The following is a 17,388-nucleotide window of genomic DNA, read 5'->3' as shown; positions in this document are numbered from 1 at the left end:
GGAGAATAGGAGGAGGAGGGCCAGCACACTCACTAGAGGAACTGTCACCCTTCTGAAGAGGAGGAGGAGGGCCAGCACTCTCACTAGAGGAACTGTCACTCTTCTGGCGATGAGGATGAGGAGGAGGGCTAGCACTCTCACTTGAGGAACTGTCACTCTTTTGGCGATGAGGAGGAGAGGGAGGGCCAGCACTCTCACTAGAGGAACTGTCACTCTTCTGACGATGAGGAGGAGGAGGGCCAGCACTCTCACTAGAGGAACTGTCACTCTTCTGGAGAAGAGGAGGAGGAGGGCCAGCACTCTCACTAGAGGAACTGTCACCCTTCTGAAAAGGAGAAGGAAGGCCAGCACTCTCACTAGAGGAACTGTCAACCTTCTGGAGAGGTGGAGGAGGGCCAGCATTCTCTCTAGAGGAACTGTCACTCTTTTGGAGAGGAGGAGAAGGAGGGCCAGCACTCTCACTAGAGGAACTGTCACTTTTCTGGAGAGGAGGAGGAGGAAGGCCAGCACTCTCACTAGAGGAACTGTCACTCTTCTGAAGAGAAGGAGGAGGTCAGGCACTCTCACTAGAGGAACGGTCACTCTTCTGGAGAGGAGGAGAAGGAGGGCCAGCACTCTCACTAGAGGAACTGTCACTCTGCTGGAGAGGAGGAGGAGGAGGGCCAGCACTCTCACTAGAGGCACTGTCACTCTTCTGGGGAGGAGGAGGAAGAGGGCCAGCACTCTCAGTAGAGGAACTGTCACTCTTCTGAAGAGGAGGAGGAGGGCCAGCACTCTCACTAGAGGAACTGTCACTTTTCTGGGGAGGAGGAGAAGGAGGGCCAGCACTCTCACTAGATGAACTGTCACTCTTCTGGAGAAGAGGAGGAGGGGGGCCAGCACTTTTTACTGGAGGAACTGTCACTCTTTTGGAGAGGAGGAGAAGGAGGACCAGCACTCTCACTAGAGGAACTGTCACTCTTCTGGAGAAGAGGAGGAGGAGGGCCAGCACTCTCACTAGAGGAACTGTCACTCTTCTGGAGAGGAGGAGAAGGAGGGCCAGCACTCTCACTAAAGGAACTGTCACTCTTCTGGAGAGGAGGAGTAGGAGGGCCAGCACTCTCACTAGAGGAACTGTCACTATTCTGGGGAGGATGAGGAGGAGGGCAGGCACTCTCACTAGAGCAACTGTCACTCTTCTGGAGATGAGGAGGAGGAGGGCCAGCACTTTCACTAGAGGAACTGTCACTATTCTGGGGAGGACGAGGAGGAGGGCCAGCACTCTCACTAGAGGAACTTCCACTCTTCTGGAGATGAGGAGGGCCAGCACTCTCACTAGAGGAACTGTCGCTATTCTGGGGAGGAGGAGGAGGAGGGCCAGCACTCTCACTAGTTCCTAATGTTTTGTCCATTCAGTGAACGTTGCGTTGTTTAACTTCTCTGCGCTACGCATCCCTAGTACGGGATCACTTTCCTAAACAACCGCTAGAATTGCAGGGCGCCAAATGCATAAATATTACAAAAAATACTTATAATCATGCAATCACAAGTGAAATATACCAAAACACAGTTTAGCTTGTTGTTAATCCACCTATCGTGTCAGATTTAGAAAATATATTTTACAGCGAAAGAAATTCAAGCTTTTGTGAGTGTAGCTTTCAATGCTACATCAGCTAGCCTCAAATTAGCATGGTCACAAAAGTGTGAAAAGTAATAAAATTAATCGCTTACCTTAGATAATCTTTGGACGTTTCCACTCACGAGACTGGGTTGCGCGTTATGATGAAAAAAACAACAGCCTCATTCCGGTCCTGAAAGGAAGAGGGAAATTTCCAAACGTATCAGATTAAAAAATATTACTAAAAAGATTTATAATCATGCAATCACAAGTGAAATATACCAAAACACAGCTTAGCTTGTTGTTAATCCACCTATCGTGTCAGATTTTGAAAATATATTTTACAGCGAAAGAAATCCAAGCTTTTGTGAGTGTAGCTTTCAATGCTATAACATTAGCCTTATATTAGCTTGGCTAGCTTGGTCACGAAAGTAAGAAAAGCAATCAAATTAATCGCTTACCTTTGATAATCTTCGGGTGTTCCCACTCACGAGACTCCCAGTTACACAACAAATTTTATTTTTGTTCGATAAATATTACTTTTATCACAAAAAAACGCCATTTGGGTTGCGCGTTATGATGAAAAAACAAAAGCCGTGTTCCGTTCGACAAATCCCAAAAAGTATCCGAAATGGTCGTAGAAACATTTAAAATGTTTTTTATAATCAAACCTCAGGTTGTCTTTAAGAAACATAATCGATAATATTTCAACCGGAGCATAACCTATTCATTAAGAGAGAAAACGCAAATGGTTAGCTCCTCCTGTGCGCGCAGGAAATATTCGGAGGACACCTGACCTCGAAACATCTCGCTCATTTTTCAAAATAAAAGCCTGAAACTATGTCTAAAGCCTGGTCACAGCCTGAGGAAGCCATTGGAAAAAGAATCTGGTTGATACCCCTTTAAATGGAGGTTAGACAGGTCAGGAAACAACGTTTAAAAAAAATATATATATATCACTTCCGGGTTAGATTTTCTCAGGATTTCGCTTGCAGAATAACTATTATTTTTCTCACAGACAATATTTTGACAGTTTTGGAAACTTTGGAGTGTTTTCTATCCTAATCTGTAAATTATATGCATATTCCGTTTACGTTGGGTACGTTATTTGAAGAAGAAAAAAACATTCTGACCCCTAGCGCTAAGAATGAATACGTGTTTCCTCCCTGCCCTGCCCTTCCTGCCCTGGGTGTCCTTCCTGTACAATCTGCATACTAACACATGGCACACACAATAACTGTCAGTCTTAGAATGATGTCAAAAATGTAAAAAACTGGTGTACAACATGGCTGATCCCTGTGTGTCCCTCTCCTCTTCCTGTAGCTCTCACGGCAGCAGGGGGCCTGGGGAAGCTAGACGTTTGCAGGCTGCTGCTGGAGCAGGGAGCAGCGGTGGCTCAGCCCAACAGACGAGGCATGGTACCCCTGTTCAGTGCTGTCCGACAGGGAAACTGGCAGGTGAGACTGAGTGCACCCTTTATATTGCACTACTTTTGACCCAAACACTTAATCAGACAAAGAGAGATCGAGCAGCCATGTTGATAGAAACAGGCTGTTGTGTGCTAGATGGTGACGATAGTGTTGTCCTCTCTCAGATTGTGGACCTTCTCCTGACTCACGGAGCGGAGGTGAACCTCGCAGACAAGCAGAGCCGAACCCCTCTGATGATGGCTGCCTCAGAGGGTCACCTGGGCACTGTGGAGTTCCTACTGGCACAAGGTGAGGGTTCGGAGGAAGACATCATCCACTCATTCCTTGACATTTACGTTATCTGTGACCTGCTATCCTTTCATACTTTGAATTATATACTGCAAACTCTCAAGAAACTTTTGTTAAACAAAATCACCAAAGCATTGACGGTACTTTATTTTACCAATTTACTTTTTACTCCCAATGCTGACCTGTAAACCCTGACCCCTCTGATCCACCTGCTAGGTGCGTCCCTGCCTCTGATGGACAAGGAGGGGTTAACAGCTCTGAGCTGGGCGTGTCTGAAGGGACACCTGCCCGTGGTGCGCTGTCTGGTGGAGAGAGGGGCTGCTACAGACCATGCTGATAAGAACGGACGCACGCCCCTCGACCTGGCCTCCTTCTACGGGGACTCAGAGATGGTGAGTGGTAGTACAACAGTAAGAAAAAAATGTGTTCAAGTATATAAGTATAGTTATATTTGTGTATATTTTGCTAGCAGTAACTCTCCCAAATGTTAGTACCATCCTATGATCCTGCTCTGATGAAGATCATTAATCAATACATTCCTCCCTCTTCCCCACTGTCCTCGCCCCTGTCCTCCCTCCTCCCCACTGTCCTCCCTCCTCCCCACTGTCCTCCCTCCTCCTCACTGTCCTCGCCCCTGTCCTACCTCCTCCCCACTGTCCTCACCCCTGTCCTCCCTCCTCCCCACTGTCCTCGCCCCTGTCCTCCCTCCTCCCAACTGTCCTCGCCCCTGTCCTCCCTCCTCCACTATCCTCCCTCTTCTCCCCATTCACTCTCCTTCCCACTGTACCCCCTCCTCTACCTGTCCTCCCTCTTCCGCCCATCTTCCCTCCTGCCCCCGTCCTCCCTCCTCACCCCTGTCCTCCCTCCTCCCCGTTCTCCCTCCTCCCCATCCTCTCCCCGTTCTCCCTCCTCCCCCATCCTCCCCCCTGTCCTCCCCCCATTCTCCCTCCCCCCGTTCTCACTCCTTCCCACTGTCCTCTGTCCTCCACCCATTCTCCTGCCCCCTTGTTCTCCCTCCTCCCCCCTGTTTTCCCTCCCCCCATTCTCACTCCTCACCCCCTTCTCCCTATATTCTCCCTCCCCTCATTCCCCCCCCCCCCCTGTTCTCCCTCCTCCCCCTGCACCCCCCCTTTCTCTCCTCCCCCCGTCCTCCCCCATTCTCCCTCCGCCTATTCTCACATCCTCCGTACTGTCCTTGGTCCTCCACCCGTTCTCCCTCCCTCCTGTTCTCCCTCCCCCCCTGTTCTCCCTCCACCCCCTGTCTGCTGTCTGTCCTCGCAGGTCCAGTTCTTAGTGGACCAGGGAGTGATGATAGAGCATGTGGACTACAGTGGGATGTGTCCTCTGGACCGGGCCGTGGGCTGCAGGAACACGTCCGTGGTGGTCACCCTGCTCAAGAAGGGAGCCAAGATAGGTATTGAGAATGGACTTAGTGTTAGACTGGAAGCCAATAGATTTTGGACAGGGGCTGTCCAAAATGGGACCTGGTCAAAACTAGTGCACTGTGGGGTAAAGGGTGCCCTTCTAGACGCAGCCAGGATTTGAAATTCCTTTCCTGGAAAAGAACCCCATTCTCTCCATAGTGCAACAGTTTGGATCTTTTGACTGTAAAATTGGAAAACAAAATTACACTTGACTATCTGATGTTGAGACACAATTCAAAGACTATCCATGCTGCAGTAGGATGACACAGCAATACAGAATCTGCATCCTAAATGGCAACCTATTTATTATATAGTGCACTACTATTGACCAGAAGTAGTGGACTAAAAACAGAACACAGGGCCATTTGGGATGCAACTTGTTACTGTCTCTTTGGAGCTGAGCAAACAGCTGAACCCCACTGTTTTGTGTTCCCCCTGCTGCTCCTGGTGCACCATACTGCAGGTCTTCTCTGTTCTCTCTGGCTAGTCCTTCCTCAGATCTGTAGATGTGTTTGTGTTGTTCTACTGTGTCCTCCTGTAGTATTTCTCTGTTCTCTCTGACTAGTCCTTCCTCAGATCTGTAGATGTGTTTGTGTTGTTTTACTGTTTCCTCCTGTAGTCTCTCTCTCTCTCTCTCCAGCTCTCTCTGGTTCATTCTTTCTCTCTCGTTAATTTTCTTTCTTTCTTTCTTTCTTTCTTTCTTTCTTTCTTTCTTTCTTTCTTTCTTTCTCTGCTCTCTCTTTTGTTCATGTTCTCTGTCTCTCTGTCCTTCTATGTGTGATCTCTGAGACAGGCTGTTAGTAGAGTGTGTTTTTTCTTTCCTCTTATCCCTGCTTCTCACTGCTGCTTTTTTCTGTTCCTCTTCTCACTCTTCATCCTCCAACTTTTTCTCTTTGTCTTTTTTCCCCACTTGCCTTTTCTTCCGCGCACCTTTTTCTGTTTTTTCTTTTTTTGATTACTCTGGCCCACTGCACTCCCCCTCCCTCCCTTGCTCATGACCCCCCCGACCTCTCTGCTGTACCAGGATGTCAGACGCTGCCCAGTCGGCCTAGAGGTAATCCCAAGGCTGTCGGCATCTCACCCCAGCAGGCATTTTGACAGCCCTACCTCCTCTTTCTGTGTTGTCTTAGTGTCGTCATGGTCTGTGTCAGCAGGCCAGTTTAGCTATAACCCCCATCTACAACCCCCATCCTGAGAAATAACACTCAGGTATTACTATTAACTCTGAGGCCAAGATTCAATCTGATCGCGGATTATAGGCATTGACCTTTAAAGGGAATGTTCCAGCGTTCATGGAGATCCTGTACATGGTAAATGCTGGATATGTCGGCTCAATCGTAAATTGCCTTTAAAAGCAGCAATGCCTATAACCTGCGATCAGATTAAATCCCAGCATGACAGAGATAACTATAACTTGGACTGCTTTTATTTAGAGGTAGATGTTGACATTCCAGTTGGTTATGATGTGTTATGCAAGAAGACGACCCACCTTGTCCTCATGCAGGATTCCCACCCACCTTGTCCTCATGCAAGAAGCCCACCCACCTTGTCCTCATGCAAGAAGCCCACCCACCTTGTCTTCATGCAAGACGCCCACCCACCTTGTCCTCATGCAAGACGCCCACCCACCTTGTCCTCATGCAAGAAGCCCACCCACCTTGTCCTCATGCAAGAAGCCCACCCACCTTGTCCTCATGCAGGATTCCCACCCACCTTGTCCTCATGCAAGAAGCCCACCCACCTTGTCTTCATGCAAGACGCCCACCCACCTTGTCTTCATGCAAGAAGCCCACCCACCTTGTCCTCATGCAGGATTCCCACCCACCTTGTCTTCATGCAAGAACCCCACCCACCTTGTCCTCATGCAGGATTCCCACCCACCTTGTCCTCATGCAAGAAGCCCACCCACCTTGTCCTCATACATGAAGCCCACCCACCGTGTCCTCATGCAAGAAGGCCACCAACCTTGATTTCATGCAAGAATCCCACCCACATTGTCCTCATGCAAGAAGCCTACCCACCTTGTCCTCATGCAAGAATCCCACCCACCTTGTCCTCATGTAAGAAGCCCTTCCACCTTGTCCTCATGCAAGAAGGCCACCCACCTTGTCTTCATGCAAGACGCCCACCCACCTTGTCCTCATGCAAGAAGCCCACCCACCTTGTCCTCATGCAAGAAGGCCACCCACCTTGTCCTCATGCAAGAAGCCCACCCACCTTGTCCTCATGCAAGAAGCCCACCCACCTTGTCCTCATGCAAGAAGGCCACCCACCTTGTCCTCATGCAAGAAGGCCACCAACCTTGTCCTCATACAAGAAGGCCACGCACCTTGTCCTCATGCAAGAAGCCCACACACCTTGTCCTCATGCAAGAAGGCCACCCACCTTGTCCTCATGCAAGAAGGCCACCCACCTTGTCCTCATGCAAGAAGCCCACCCACCTTGTCCTCATGCAAGAAGCCCACCCACCTTGTCCTCATGCAAGAAGCCCACCCACCTTGTCCTCATGCAAGAAGCCCACCCACCTTGTCCTCATGCAAGAAGGCCACCCACCTTGTCCTCATGCAAGAAGGCCACCCACCTTGTCCTCATGCAAGAAGCCCACCCACCTTGTCCTCATGCAAGAAGGCCACCCACCTTGTCCTCATGCAAGAAGCCCACCCACCTTGTCCTCATGCAAGAAGCCCACCCACCTTGTCCTCATGCAAGAAGGCCACCCACCTTGTCCTCATGCAAGAAGGCCACCCACCTTGTCCTCATGCAAGAAGGCCACCCACCTTGTCCTCATACAAGAAGGCCACCCACCTTGTCCTCATGCAAGAAGGCCACCCACCTTGTCCTCATGCAAGAAGGCCACCCACCTTGTCCTCATGCAAGAAGGCCACCCACCTCGTCCTCATGCAAGAAGGCCACCCACCTTGTCCTCATGCAAGAAGGCCACCCACCTTGTCCTCATGCAAGAAGCCCACCCACCTTGTCCTCATGCAAGAAGGCCACCCACCTTGTCTTCATGCAAGACGCCCACCCACCTTGTCCTCATGCAAGACGCCCACCCACCTTGTCCTCATGCAAGAAGCCCACCCACCTTGTCCTCATGCAAGAAGGCCACCCACCTTGTCCTCATGCAGGATTCCCACCCACCTTGTCCTCATGCAAGAAGCCCATCCACCTTGTCCTCATTCAAGAAGCCCACCCACCTTGTCCTCATGCAGGATTCCCACCCACCTTGTCCTCATGCAAGAAGCCCACCCACCTTGTCTTCATGCAAGACGCCCACCCACCTTGTCTTCATGCAAGAAGCCCACCCACCTTGTCCTCATGCAGGATTCCCACCCACCTTGTCTTCATGCAAGAACCCCACCCACCTTGTCCTCATGCAGGATTCCCACCCACCTTGTCCTCATGCAAGAAGCCCACCCACCTTGTCCTCATACATGAAGCCCACCCACCGTGTCCTCATGCAAGAAGGCCACCAACCTTGATTTCATGCAAGAATCCCACCCACATTGTCCTCATGCAAGAAGCCTACCCACCTTGTCCTCATGCAAGAATCCCACCCACCTTGTCCTCATGTAAGAAGCCCTTCCACCTTGTCCTCATGCAAGAAGGCCACCCACCTTGTCCTCATGCAAGAAGCCCACCCACCTTGTCCTCATGCAAGAAGGCCACCCACCTTGTCCTCATGCAAGAAGCCCACCCACCTTGTCCTCATGCAAGAAGCCCACCCACCTTGTCCTCATGCAAGAAGGCCACCCACCTTGTCCTCATGCAAGAAGGCCACCAACCTTGTCCTCATACAATGTCCTCATGCAAGAAGCCCACACACCTTGTCCTCATGCAAGAAGGCCACCCACCTTGTCCTCATGCAAGAAGGCCACCCACCTTGTCCTCATGCAAGAAGCCCACCCACCTTGTCCTCATGCAAGAAGCCCACCCACCTTGTCCTCATGCAAGAAGCCCACCCACCTTGTCCTCATGCAAGAAGGCCACCCACCTTGTCCTCATGCAAGAAGGCCACCCACCTTGTCCTCATGCAAGAAGCCCACCCACCTTGTCCTCATGCAAGAAGGGGACCCACCTTGTCCTCATGCAAGAAGCCCACCCACCTTGTCCTCATGCAAGAAGCCCACCCACCTTGTCCTCATGCAAGAAGGCCACCCACCTTGTCCTCATGCAAGAAGGCCACCCACCTTGTCCTCATGCAAGAAGGCCACCCACCTTGTCCTCATGCAAGAAGGCCACCCACCTTGTCCTCATACATGAAGCCCACCCACCGTGTCCTCATGCAAGAAGGCCACCAACCTTGATTTCATGCAAGAATCCCACCCACATTGTCCTCATGCAAGAAGCCTACCCACCTTGTCCTCATGCAAGAATCCCACCCACCTTGTCCTCATGTAAGAAGCCCTTCCACCTTGTCCTCATGCAAGAAGGCCACCCACCTTGTCTTCATGCAAGACGCCCACCCACCTTGTCCTCATGCAAGAAGCCCACCCACCTTGTCCTCATGCAAGAAGGCCACCCACCTTGTCCTCATGCAAGAAGCCCACCCACCTTGTCCTCATGCAAGAAGCCCACCCACCTTGTCCTCATGCAAGAAGGCCACCCACCTTGTCCTCATGCAAGAAGGCCACCAACCTTGTCCTCATACAAGAAGGCCACGCACCTTGTCCTCATGCAAGAAGCCCACACACCTTGTCCTCATGCAAGAAGGCCACCCACCTTGTCCTCATGCAAGAAGGCCACCCACCTTGTCCTCATGCAAGAAGCCCACCCACCTTGTCCTCATGCAAGAAGCCCACCCACCTTGTCCTCATGCAAGAAGCCCACCCACCTTGTCCTCATGCAAGAAGGCCACCCACCTTGTCCTCATGCAAGAAGGCCACCCACCTTGTCCTCATGCAAGAAGCCCACCCACCTTGTCCTCATGCAAGAAGGCGACCCACCTTGTCCTCATGCAAGAAGCCCACCCACCTTGTCCTCATGCAAGAAGCCCACCCACCTTGTCCTCATGCAAGAAGGCCACCCACCTTGTCCTCATGCAAGAAGGCCACCCACCTTGTCCTCATGCAAGAAGGCCACCCACCTTGTCCTCATACAAGAAGGCCACCCACCTTGTCCTCATGCAAGAAGGCCACCCACCTTGTCCTCATGCAAGAAGGCCACCCACCTTGTCCTCATGCAAGAAGGCCACCCACCTTGTCCTCATGCAAGAAGGCCACCCACCTTGTCCTCATGCAAGAAGGCCACCCACCTTGTCCTCATGCAAGAAGCCCACCCACCTTGTCCTCATGCAAGAAGGCCACCCACCTTGTCCTCATGCAAGAAGGCCACCCACCTTGTCCTCATACAAGAAGCCCATCCACCTTGTCCTCATGCAAGAAGGCCACTCACCTTGTCCTCATGCAAGAAGCACATCCACCTTGTCCTCATGCAAGAAGGCCACCCACCTTCTCCTCATGCAAGAAGCCCACCCACCTTGTTCTCATGCAAGAAGCCCATCCACCTTGTCCTCATGCAAGAAGCCCATCCACCTTGTCCTCATGCAAGAAGCCCACCCACCTTGTCCTCATGCAAGAAGCCCACCCACCTTGTCCTCATGTAAGAAGGCCACCCACCTTGTCCTCATGCAAGAAGCCCACCCACCTTGTCCTCATGCAAGAAGCCCACCCACCTTGTCCTCATGCAAGAAGGCCACCCACCTTGTCCTCATGCAAGAAGGCCACCCACCTTGTCCTCATGCAAAAAGGCCACCCACCTTGTCCTCATGCAAGAAGGCCACCCACCTTGTCCTCATGCAGGATTCAAACCCACCTTGTCCTCATGCAAGAAGGCCACCCACCTTGTCCTCATGTAAGAAGGCCACCCACCTTGTCCTCATGTAAGAAGGCCACCCACCTTGTCCTCATACAAGAAGGCCACCCACCTTGTCGTCATGCAAGAAGCCCACCCACCTTGTCCTCATGCAAGAAGCCCACCCACCTTGTCCTCATGCAAGAAGCCCATCCACCGTGTCCTCATGCCGGAAGCCCACCCACCGTGTCCTCATACAAGAAGCCCACCCACCTTGTCCTCACGCAGGATTCCAACCCACCTTGTCCTCATGCAAGAAGGCCACCCACCTTGTCCTCATGCAAGAAGCCCATTCACCTTGTCCTCATGCCGGATTCCAACCCACCTTGTCCTCATGCAAGAAGCCCATCCACCTTGTCCTCATGCAAGAAGCCCATCCACCTTGTCCTCATGCCGGAAGCCCACCCACCGTGTCCTCATACAAGAAGCCCACCCACCTTGTCCTCACGCAGGATTCCAACCCACCTTGTCCTCATGCAAGAAGGCCACCCACCTTGTCCTCATGCAAGAAGCACATCCACCTTGTCCTCATGCAAGAAGCCCACCCACCTTGTCCTCATGCAAGAAGGCCACCCACCTTGTCCTCATGTAAGAAGGCCACCCACCTTGTCCTCATACAAGAAGGCCACCCACCTTGTCGTCATGCAAGAAGCCCACCCACCTTGTCCTCATTCAAGAAGCCCACCCACCTTGTCCTCATGCAAGAAGCCCACCCACCTTGTCCTCATGCAAGAAGCCCACCCACCTTGTCCTCATGCAAGAAGCCCACCCACCTTGTCCTCATGCAAGAAGCCCACCCACCTTGTCCTCATGCAAGAAGGCCACCCACCTTGTCCTCATGCAAGAAGGCCACCAACCTTGTCCTCATACAAGAAGGCCACGCACCTTGTCCTCATGCAAGAAGCCCACACACCTTGTCCTCATGCAAGAAGGCCACCCACCTTGTCCTCATGCAAGAAGGCCACCCACCTTGTCCTCATGCAAGAAGGCCACCCACCTTGTCCTCATGCAAGAAGGCCACCCACCTTGTCCTCATGCAAGAAGCCCACCCACCTTGTCCTCATGCAAGAAGCCCACCCACCTTGTCCTCATGCAAGAAGCCCACCCACCTTGTCCTCATGCAAGAAGGCCACCCACCTTGTCCTCATGCAAGAAGGCCACCCACCTTGTCCTCATGCAAGAAGCCCACCCACCTTGTCCTCATGCAAGAAGGCGACCCACCTTGTCCTAATGCAAGAAGCCCACCCACCTTGTCCTCATGCAAGAAGGCCACCCACCTTGTCCTCATGCAGGATTCCAACCCACCTTGTCCTCATGCAAGAAGGCCACCCACCTTGTCCTCATGTAAGAAGGCCACCCACCTTGTCCTCATACAAGAAGGCCACCCACCTTGTCGTCATGCAAGAAGCCCACCCACCTTGTCCTCATGCAAGAAGCCCACCCACCTTGTCCTCATGCAAGAAGCCCATCCACCGTGTCCTCATGCCGGAAGCCCACCCACCGTGTCCTCATACAAGAAGCCCACCCACCTTGTCCTCACGCAGGATTCCAACCCACCTTGTCCTCATGCAAGAAGGCCACCCACCTTGTCCTCATGCAAGAAGCCCATCCACCTTGTCCTCATGCAGGATTCCAACCCACCTTGTCCTCATGCAAGAAGCCCATCCATCTTGTCCTCATGCAAGAAGACCACCCACCTTGTCCTCATGCAGGATTCCAACCCACCTTGTCCTCATGCAAGAAGCCCATCCACCTTGTCCTCATGCCGGAAGCCCACCCGCCGTGTCCTCATACAAGAAGCCCACCCACCATGTCCTCACGCAGGATTCCAACCCACCTTGTCCTCATGCAAGAAGGCCACCCACCTTGTCCTCATGCAAGAAGCCCATCCACCTTGTCCTCATGCAAGAAGCCCATCCACCTTGTCCTCATGCAAGAAGCCCATCCACCTTGTCCTCATGCAAGAAGGCCACCCACCTTGTCCTCATGCAAGAAGCCCATCCACCTTGTCCTCATGCAAGAAGCCCATCCACCTTGTCCTCATGCAAGAAGCCCATCCACCTTGTCCTCATGCAAGAAGCCCACCCACCTTGTCCTCATGCAGGATGCCCATCCACCTTGTCCTCATGCAAGAAGCCAATCCACCTTGTCCTCATGCAAGAAGGCCATCCACCTTGTCCTCATGCAAGAAGGCCATCCACCTTGTCCTCATGCAGGAAGCCCACCCACCTTGTCCTCATGCAAGAAGGCCACCCACCTTGTCCTCATGCAAGAAGGCCACCCACCTTGTCCTCATGCAGGATTCCAACCCACCTTGTCCTCATGCAAGAAGGCCACCCACCTTGTCCTCATGTAAGAAGGCCACCCACCTTGTCCTCATACAAGAAGGCCACCCACCTTGTCGTCATGCAAGAAGCCCACCCACCTTGTCCTCATGCAAGAAGCGCACCCACCTTGTCCTCATGCAAGAAGCCCATCCACCGTGTCCTCATGCCGGAAGCCCACCCACCGTGTCCTCATACAAGAAGCCCACCCACCTTGTCCTCACGCAGGATTCCAACCCACCTTGTCCTCATGCATGAAGGCCACCCACCTTGTCCTCATGCAAGAAGCCCATCCACCTTGTCCTCATGCAGGATTCCAACCCACCTTGTCCTCATGCAAGAAGCCCATCCACCTTGTCCTCATGCAAGAAGACCACCCACCTTGTCCTCATGCAAGAAGCCCATCCACCGTGTCCTCATGCCGGAAGCCCACCCACCGTGTCCTCATACAAGAAGCCCACTCACCTTGTCCTCACGCAGGATTCCAACCCACCTTGTCCTCATGCAAGAAGGCCACCCACCTTGTCCTCATGCAAGAAGCCCATCCACCTTGTCCTCATGCAGGATTCCAACCCACCTTGTCCTCATGCAAGAAGCCCATCCACCTTGTCCTCATGCAAGAAGACCACCCACCTTGTCCTCATGCAGGATTCCAACCCACCTTGTCCTCATGCAAGAAGCCCATCCACCTTGTCCTCATGCCGGAAGCCCACCCACCGTGTCCTCATGCAAGAAGCCCACCCACCTTGTCCTCACGCAGGATTCCAACCCACCTTGTCCTCATGCAAGAAGGCCACCCACCTTGTCCTCATGCAAGAAGCCCATCCACCTTGTCCTCATGCAAGAAGCCCATCCACCTTGTCCTCATGCAAGAAGCCCATCCACCTTGTCCTCATGCAAGAAGCCCACCCACCTTGTCCTCATGCAGGATGCCCACCCACCTTGTCCTCATGCAAGAAGCCCATCCACCTTGTCCTCATGCAAGAAGCCAATCCACCTTGTCCTCATGCAAGAAGGCCATCCACCTTGTCCTCATGCAAGAAGGCCATCCACCTTGTCCTCATGCAGGAAGCCCACCCACCTTGTCCTCATGCAAGAAGGCCACCCACCTTGTCCTCATGCAAGAAGGCCACCCACCTTGTCCTCATGCAGGATTCCAACCCACCTTGTCCTCATGCAAGAAGGCCACCCACCTTGTCCTCATGTAAGAAGGCCACCCACCTTGTCCTCATACAAGAAGGCCACCCACCTTGTCATCATGCAAGAAGCCCACCCACCTTGTCCTCATGCAAGAAGCGCACCCACCTTGTCCTCATGCAAGAAGCCCATCCACCGTGTCCTCATGCCGGAAGCCCACCCACCGTGTCCTCATACAAGAAGCCCACCCACCTTGTCCTCACGCAGGATTCCAACCCACCTTGTCCTCATGCAAGAAGGCCACCCACCTTGTCCTCATGCAAGAAGCCCATCCACCTTGTCCTCATGCAGGATTCCAACCCACCTTGTCCTCATGCAAGAAGCCCATCCACCTTGTCCTCATGCAAGAAGACCACCCACCTTGTCCTCATGCAAGAAGCCCATCCACCTTGTCCTCATGCAAGAAGCCCATCCACCTTGTCCTCATGCAAGAAGCCCATCCACCTTGTCCTCATGCAAGAAGCCCACCCACCTTGTCCTCATGCAGGATGCCCACCCACCTTGTCCTCATGCAAGAAGCCCATCCACCTTGTCCTCATGCAAGAAGCCAATCCACCTTGTCCTCATGCAAGAAGGCCATCCACCTTGTCCTCATGCAAGAAGGCCATCCACCTTGTCCTCATGCAGGAAGCCCACCCACCTTGTCCTCATGCAAGAAGGCCACCCACCTTGTCCTCATGCAAGAAGGCCACCCACCTTGTCCTCATGCAGGATTCCAACCCACCTTGTCCTCATGCAAGAAGGCCACCCACCTTGTCCTCATGTAAGAAGGCCACCCACCTTGTCCTCATACAAGAAGGCCACCCACCTTGTCGTCATGCAAGAAGCCCACCCACCTTGTCCTCATGCAAGAAGCGCACCCACCTTGTCCTCATGCAAGAAGCCCATCCACCGTGTCCTCATGCCGGAAGCCCACCCACCGTGTCCTCATACAAGACGCCCACCCACCTTGTCCTCACGCAGGATTCCAACCCACCTTGTCCTCATGCAAGAAGGCCACGCACCTTGTCCTCATGCAAGAAGCCCACACACCTTGTCCTCATGCAAGAAGGCCACCCACCTTGTCCTCATGCAAGAAGGCCACCCACCTTGTCCTCATGCAAGAAGGCCACCCACCTTGTCCTCATGCAAGAAGGCCACCCACCTTGTCCTCATGCAAGAAGCCCACCCACCTTGTCCTCATGCAAGAAGCCCACCCACCTTGTCCTCATGCAAGAAGCCCACCCACCTTGTCCTCATGCAAGAAGGCCACCCACCTTGTCCTCATGCAAGAAGGCCACCCACCTTGTCCTCATGCAAGAAGCCCACCCACCTTGTCCTCATGCAAGAAGGCGACCCACCTTGTCCTAATGCAAGAAGCCCACCCACCTTGTCCTCATGCAAGAAGCCCATCCACCTTGTCCTCATGCAGGATTCCAACCCACCTTGTCCTCATGCAGGATTCCAACCCACCTTGTCCTCATGCAAGAAGCCCATCCACCTTGTCCTCATGCCGGAAGCCCACCCACCGTGTCCTCATACAAGAAGCCCACCCACCTTGTCCTCACGCAGGATTCCAACCCACCTTGTCCTCATGCAAGAAGGCCACCCACCTTGTCCTCATGCAAGAAGCCCATCCACCTTGTCCTCATGCAAGAAGCCCATCCACCTTGTCCTCATGCAAGAAGCCCATCCACCTTGTCCTCATGCAAGAAGCCCATCCACCTTGTCCTCATGCAAGAAGCCCACCAACCTTGTCCTCATGCAGGATGCCCACCCACCTTGTCCTCATGCAAGAAGCCCATCCACCTTGTCCTCATGCAAGAAGCCCATCCACCTTGTCCTCATGCAAGAAGCCCATCCACCTTGTCCTCATGCAGGAAGCCCACCCACCTTGTCCTCATGCAAGAAGCCCATCCACCTTGTCCTCATGCAAGAAGCCCATCCACCTTGTCCTCATGCAAGAAGCCCATCCACCTTGTCCTCATGCAAGAAGCCCACCCACCTTGTCCTCATGCAGGAAGCCCACCCACCTTGTCCTCATGCAAGAAGCCCACCCACCTTGTCCTCATTCAAGAAGCCCACCCACCTTGTCCTCATGCAAGAAGCCCACCCACCTTGTCCTCATGCAGGAAGCCCACCCACCTTGTCCTCACGCAGGAAGCCCACCCACCTTGTCCTCATGCAAGGATCCCACCCACCTTGTCCTCATGCAAGAAGCCCACCCACCTTGTCCTCGTCTCTCCAATCAATGTGTAAATGTTTTTCAAGTGTTGCTATTGCAGAGAGATACTGTATGATAAGTTATCCTAGTTAGATTAATATTTTATGTGATGATTCCGCCTATGCTGACTGTCAGTTGAGGGATGAGCGTCGCGTAGGAGTGACACCACCTGACGTAAGGCAATTAGTTAGATTGGGAGTGACTCAGCCTTTACCAGCTGCATAATTTAGTGTTTTGTTAAATCATATTTCTACCCTTTTGGCTTGTGACTATTGATTGATAAGGCTGGGCTTTTGTCCCAACAGTGCACTCCTTTATCTGGATCAATAGATGTTAGAGAGAGAATAGCGTAATTTTCTCTGCAGTGGACAGACATCTGTTTATCTCTGTCATTCCTGACACTTTGTTGGTTGTTGTTGTCACTTGTTATTGTTACGTGTTTACTGTGACTCCAAAACAACATGTTTTTTATCGTTCCCTGCTTTCTCATCCTGTGTTCTTCAGGTCCAGCCACATGGGCCATGGCTACCTCCAAACCCGACATCATGATCATCCTACTGAACAAGCTGATTGAGGAGGGAGACAGCTTCTATAAGGTGAGATCAGGAGGCCCTACCCTAATCTGAGGAAGGACTGTCACCTGTTGTTGGAAAATATTCATACATATAAGAAAGAAAATATATACAGTACCAGTCAAAAGTTTGGACACTCCTACTCATTCAAGGCTTTTTCTTTATTTGTACGATTTTCTACATTGTAGAATAATAGTGAAGACATCAACAGTATGAAATAACACATATGGAATCATGTAGTAACCAAAAAAGTGTTAAACAAATCAAAATATATGTTATATTTGAGATTCTTCAAAGTAGCCAACCTTTGTCTTGATGACAGCTCTGCACACTCTTGGCATTCTCTCAACCAGCTTCATGAGGTAGTCACATGGAATGCATTTTAATTAACAGGAGTGCCTTGTTAAAAGTTAATTTTCCTCCTTAATGCATTTGTGTTGTGATAAGGTAGGGGTGGTATACAGAAGAAGGACATTAGACCTGTAGAAATCTGTCCTTTG

At 52.2% G+C, this 17,388-nt stretch overlaps 1 protein-coding gene across 2 annotated transcripts in view; it reads left to right on the top strand.

Moving 5' to 3' along the window:
- Positions 1–17,388, top strand: part of LOC139571498 (protein TANC2-like) — a 58,102-nt gene that overhangs the window by 31,852 nt on the left and 8,862 nt on the right. For both annotated transcript variants that reach the window (XM_071394425.1, XM_071394426.1), the window contains 5 exons: positions 2,921–3,054; positions 3,192–3,315; positions 3,532–3,707; positions 4,597–4,729; positions 16,821–16,912. In XM_071394425.1, the coding sequence (XP_071250526.1) occupies positions 2,921–3,054; positions 3,192–3,315; positions 3,532–3,707; positions 4,597–4,729; positions 16,821–16,912 (659 nt within the window). The remainder of the gene's footprint in view (positions 1–2,920; positions 3,055–3,191; positions 3,316–3,531; positions 3,708–4,596; positions 4,730–16,820; positions 16,913–17,388) is intronic.

This window comes from Salvelinus alpinus, chromosome 3 (assembly GCF_045679555.1).
Source record: "Salvelinus alpinus chromosome 3, SLU_Salpinus.1, whole genome shotgun sequence".
Classification (NCBI taxonomy): domain Eukaryota; kingdom Metazoa; phylum Chordata; class Actinopteri; order Salmoniformes; family Salmonidae; genus Salvelinus; species Salvelinus alpinus.
This window is presented reverse-complemented; position numbering and strand designations above follow the sequence as displayed.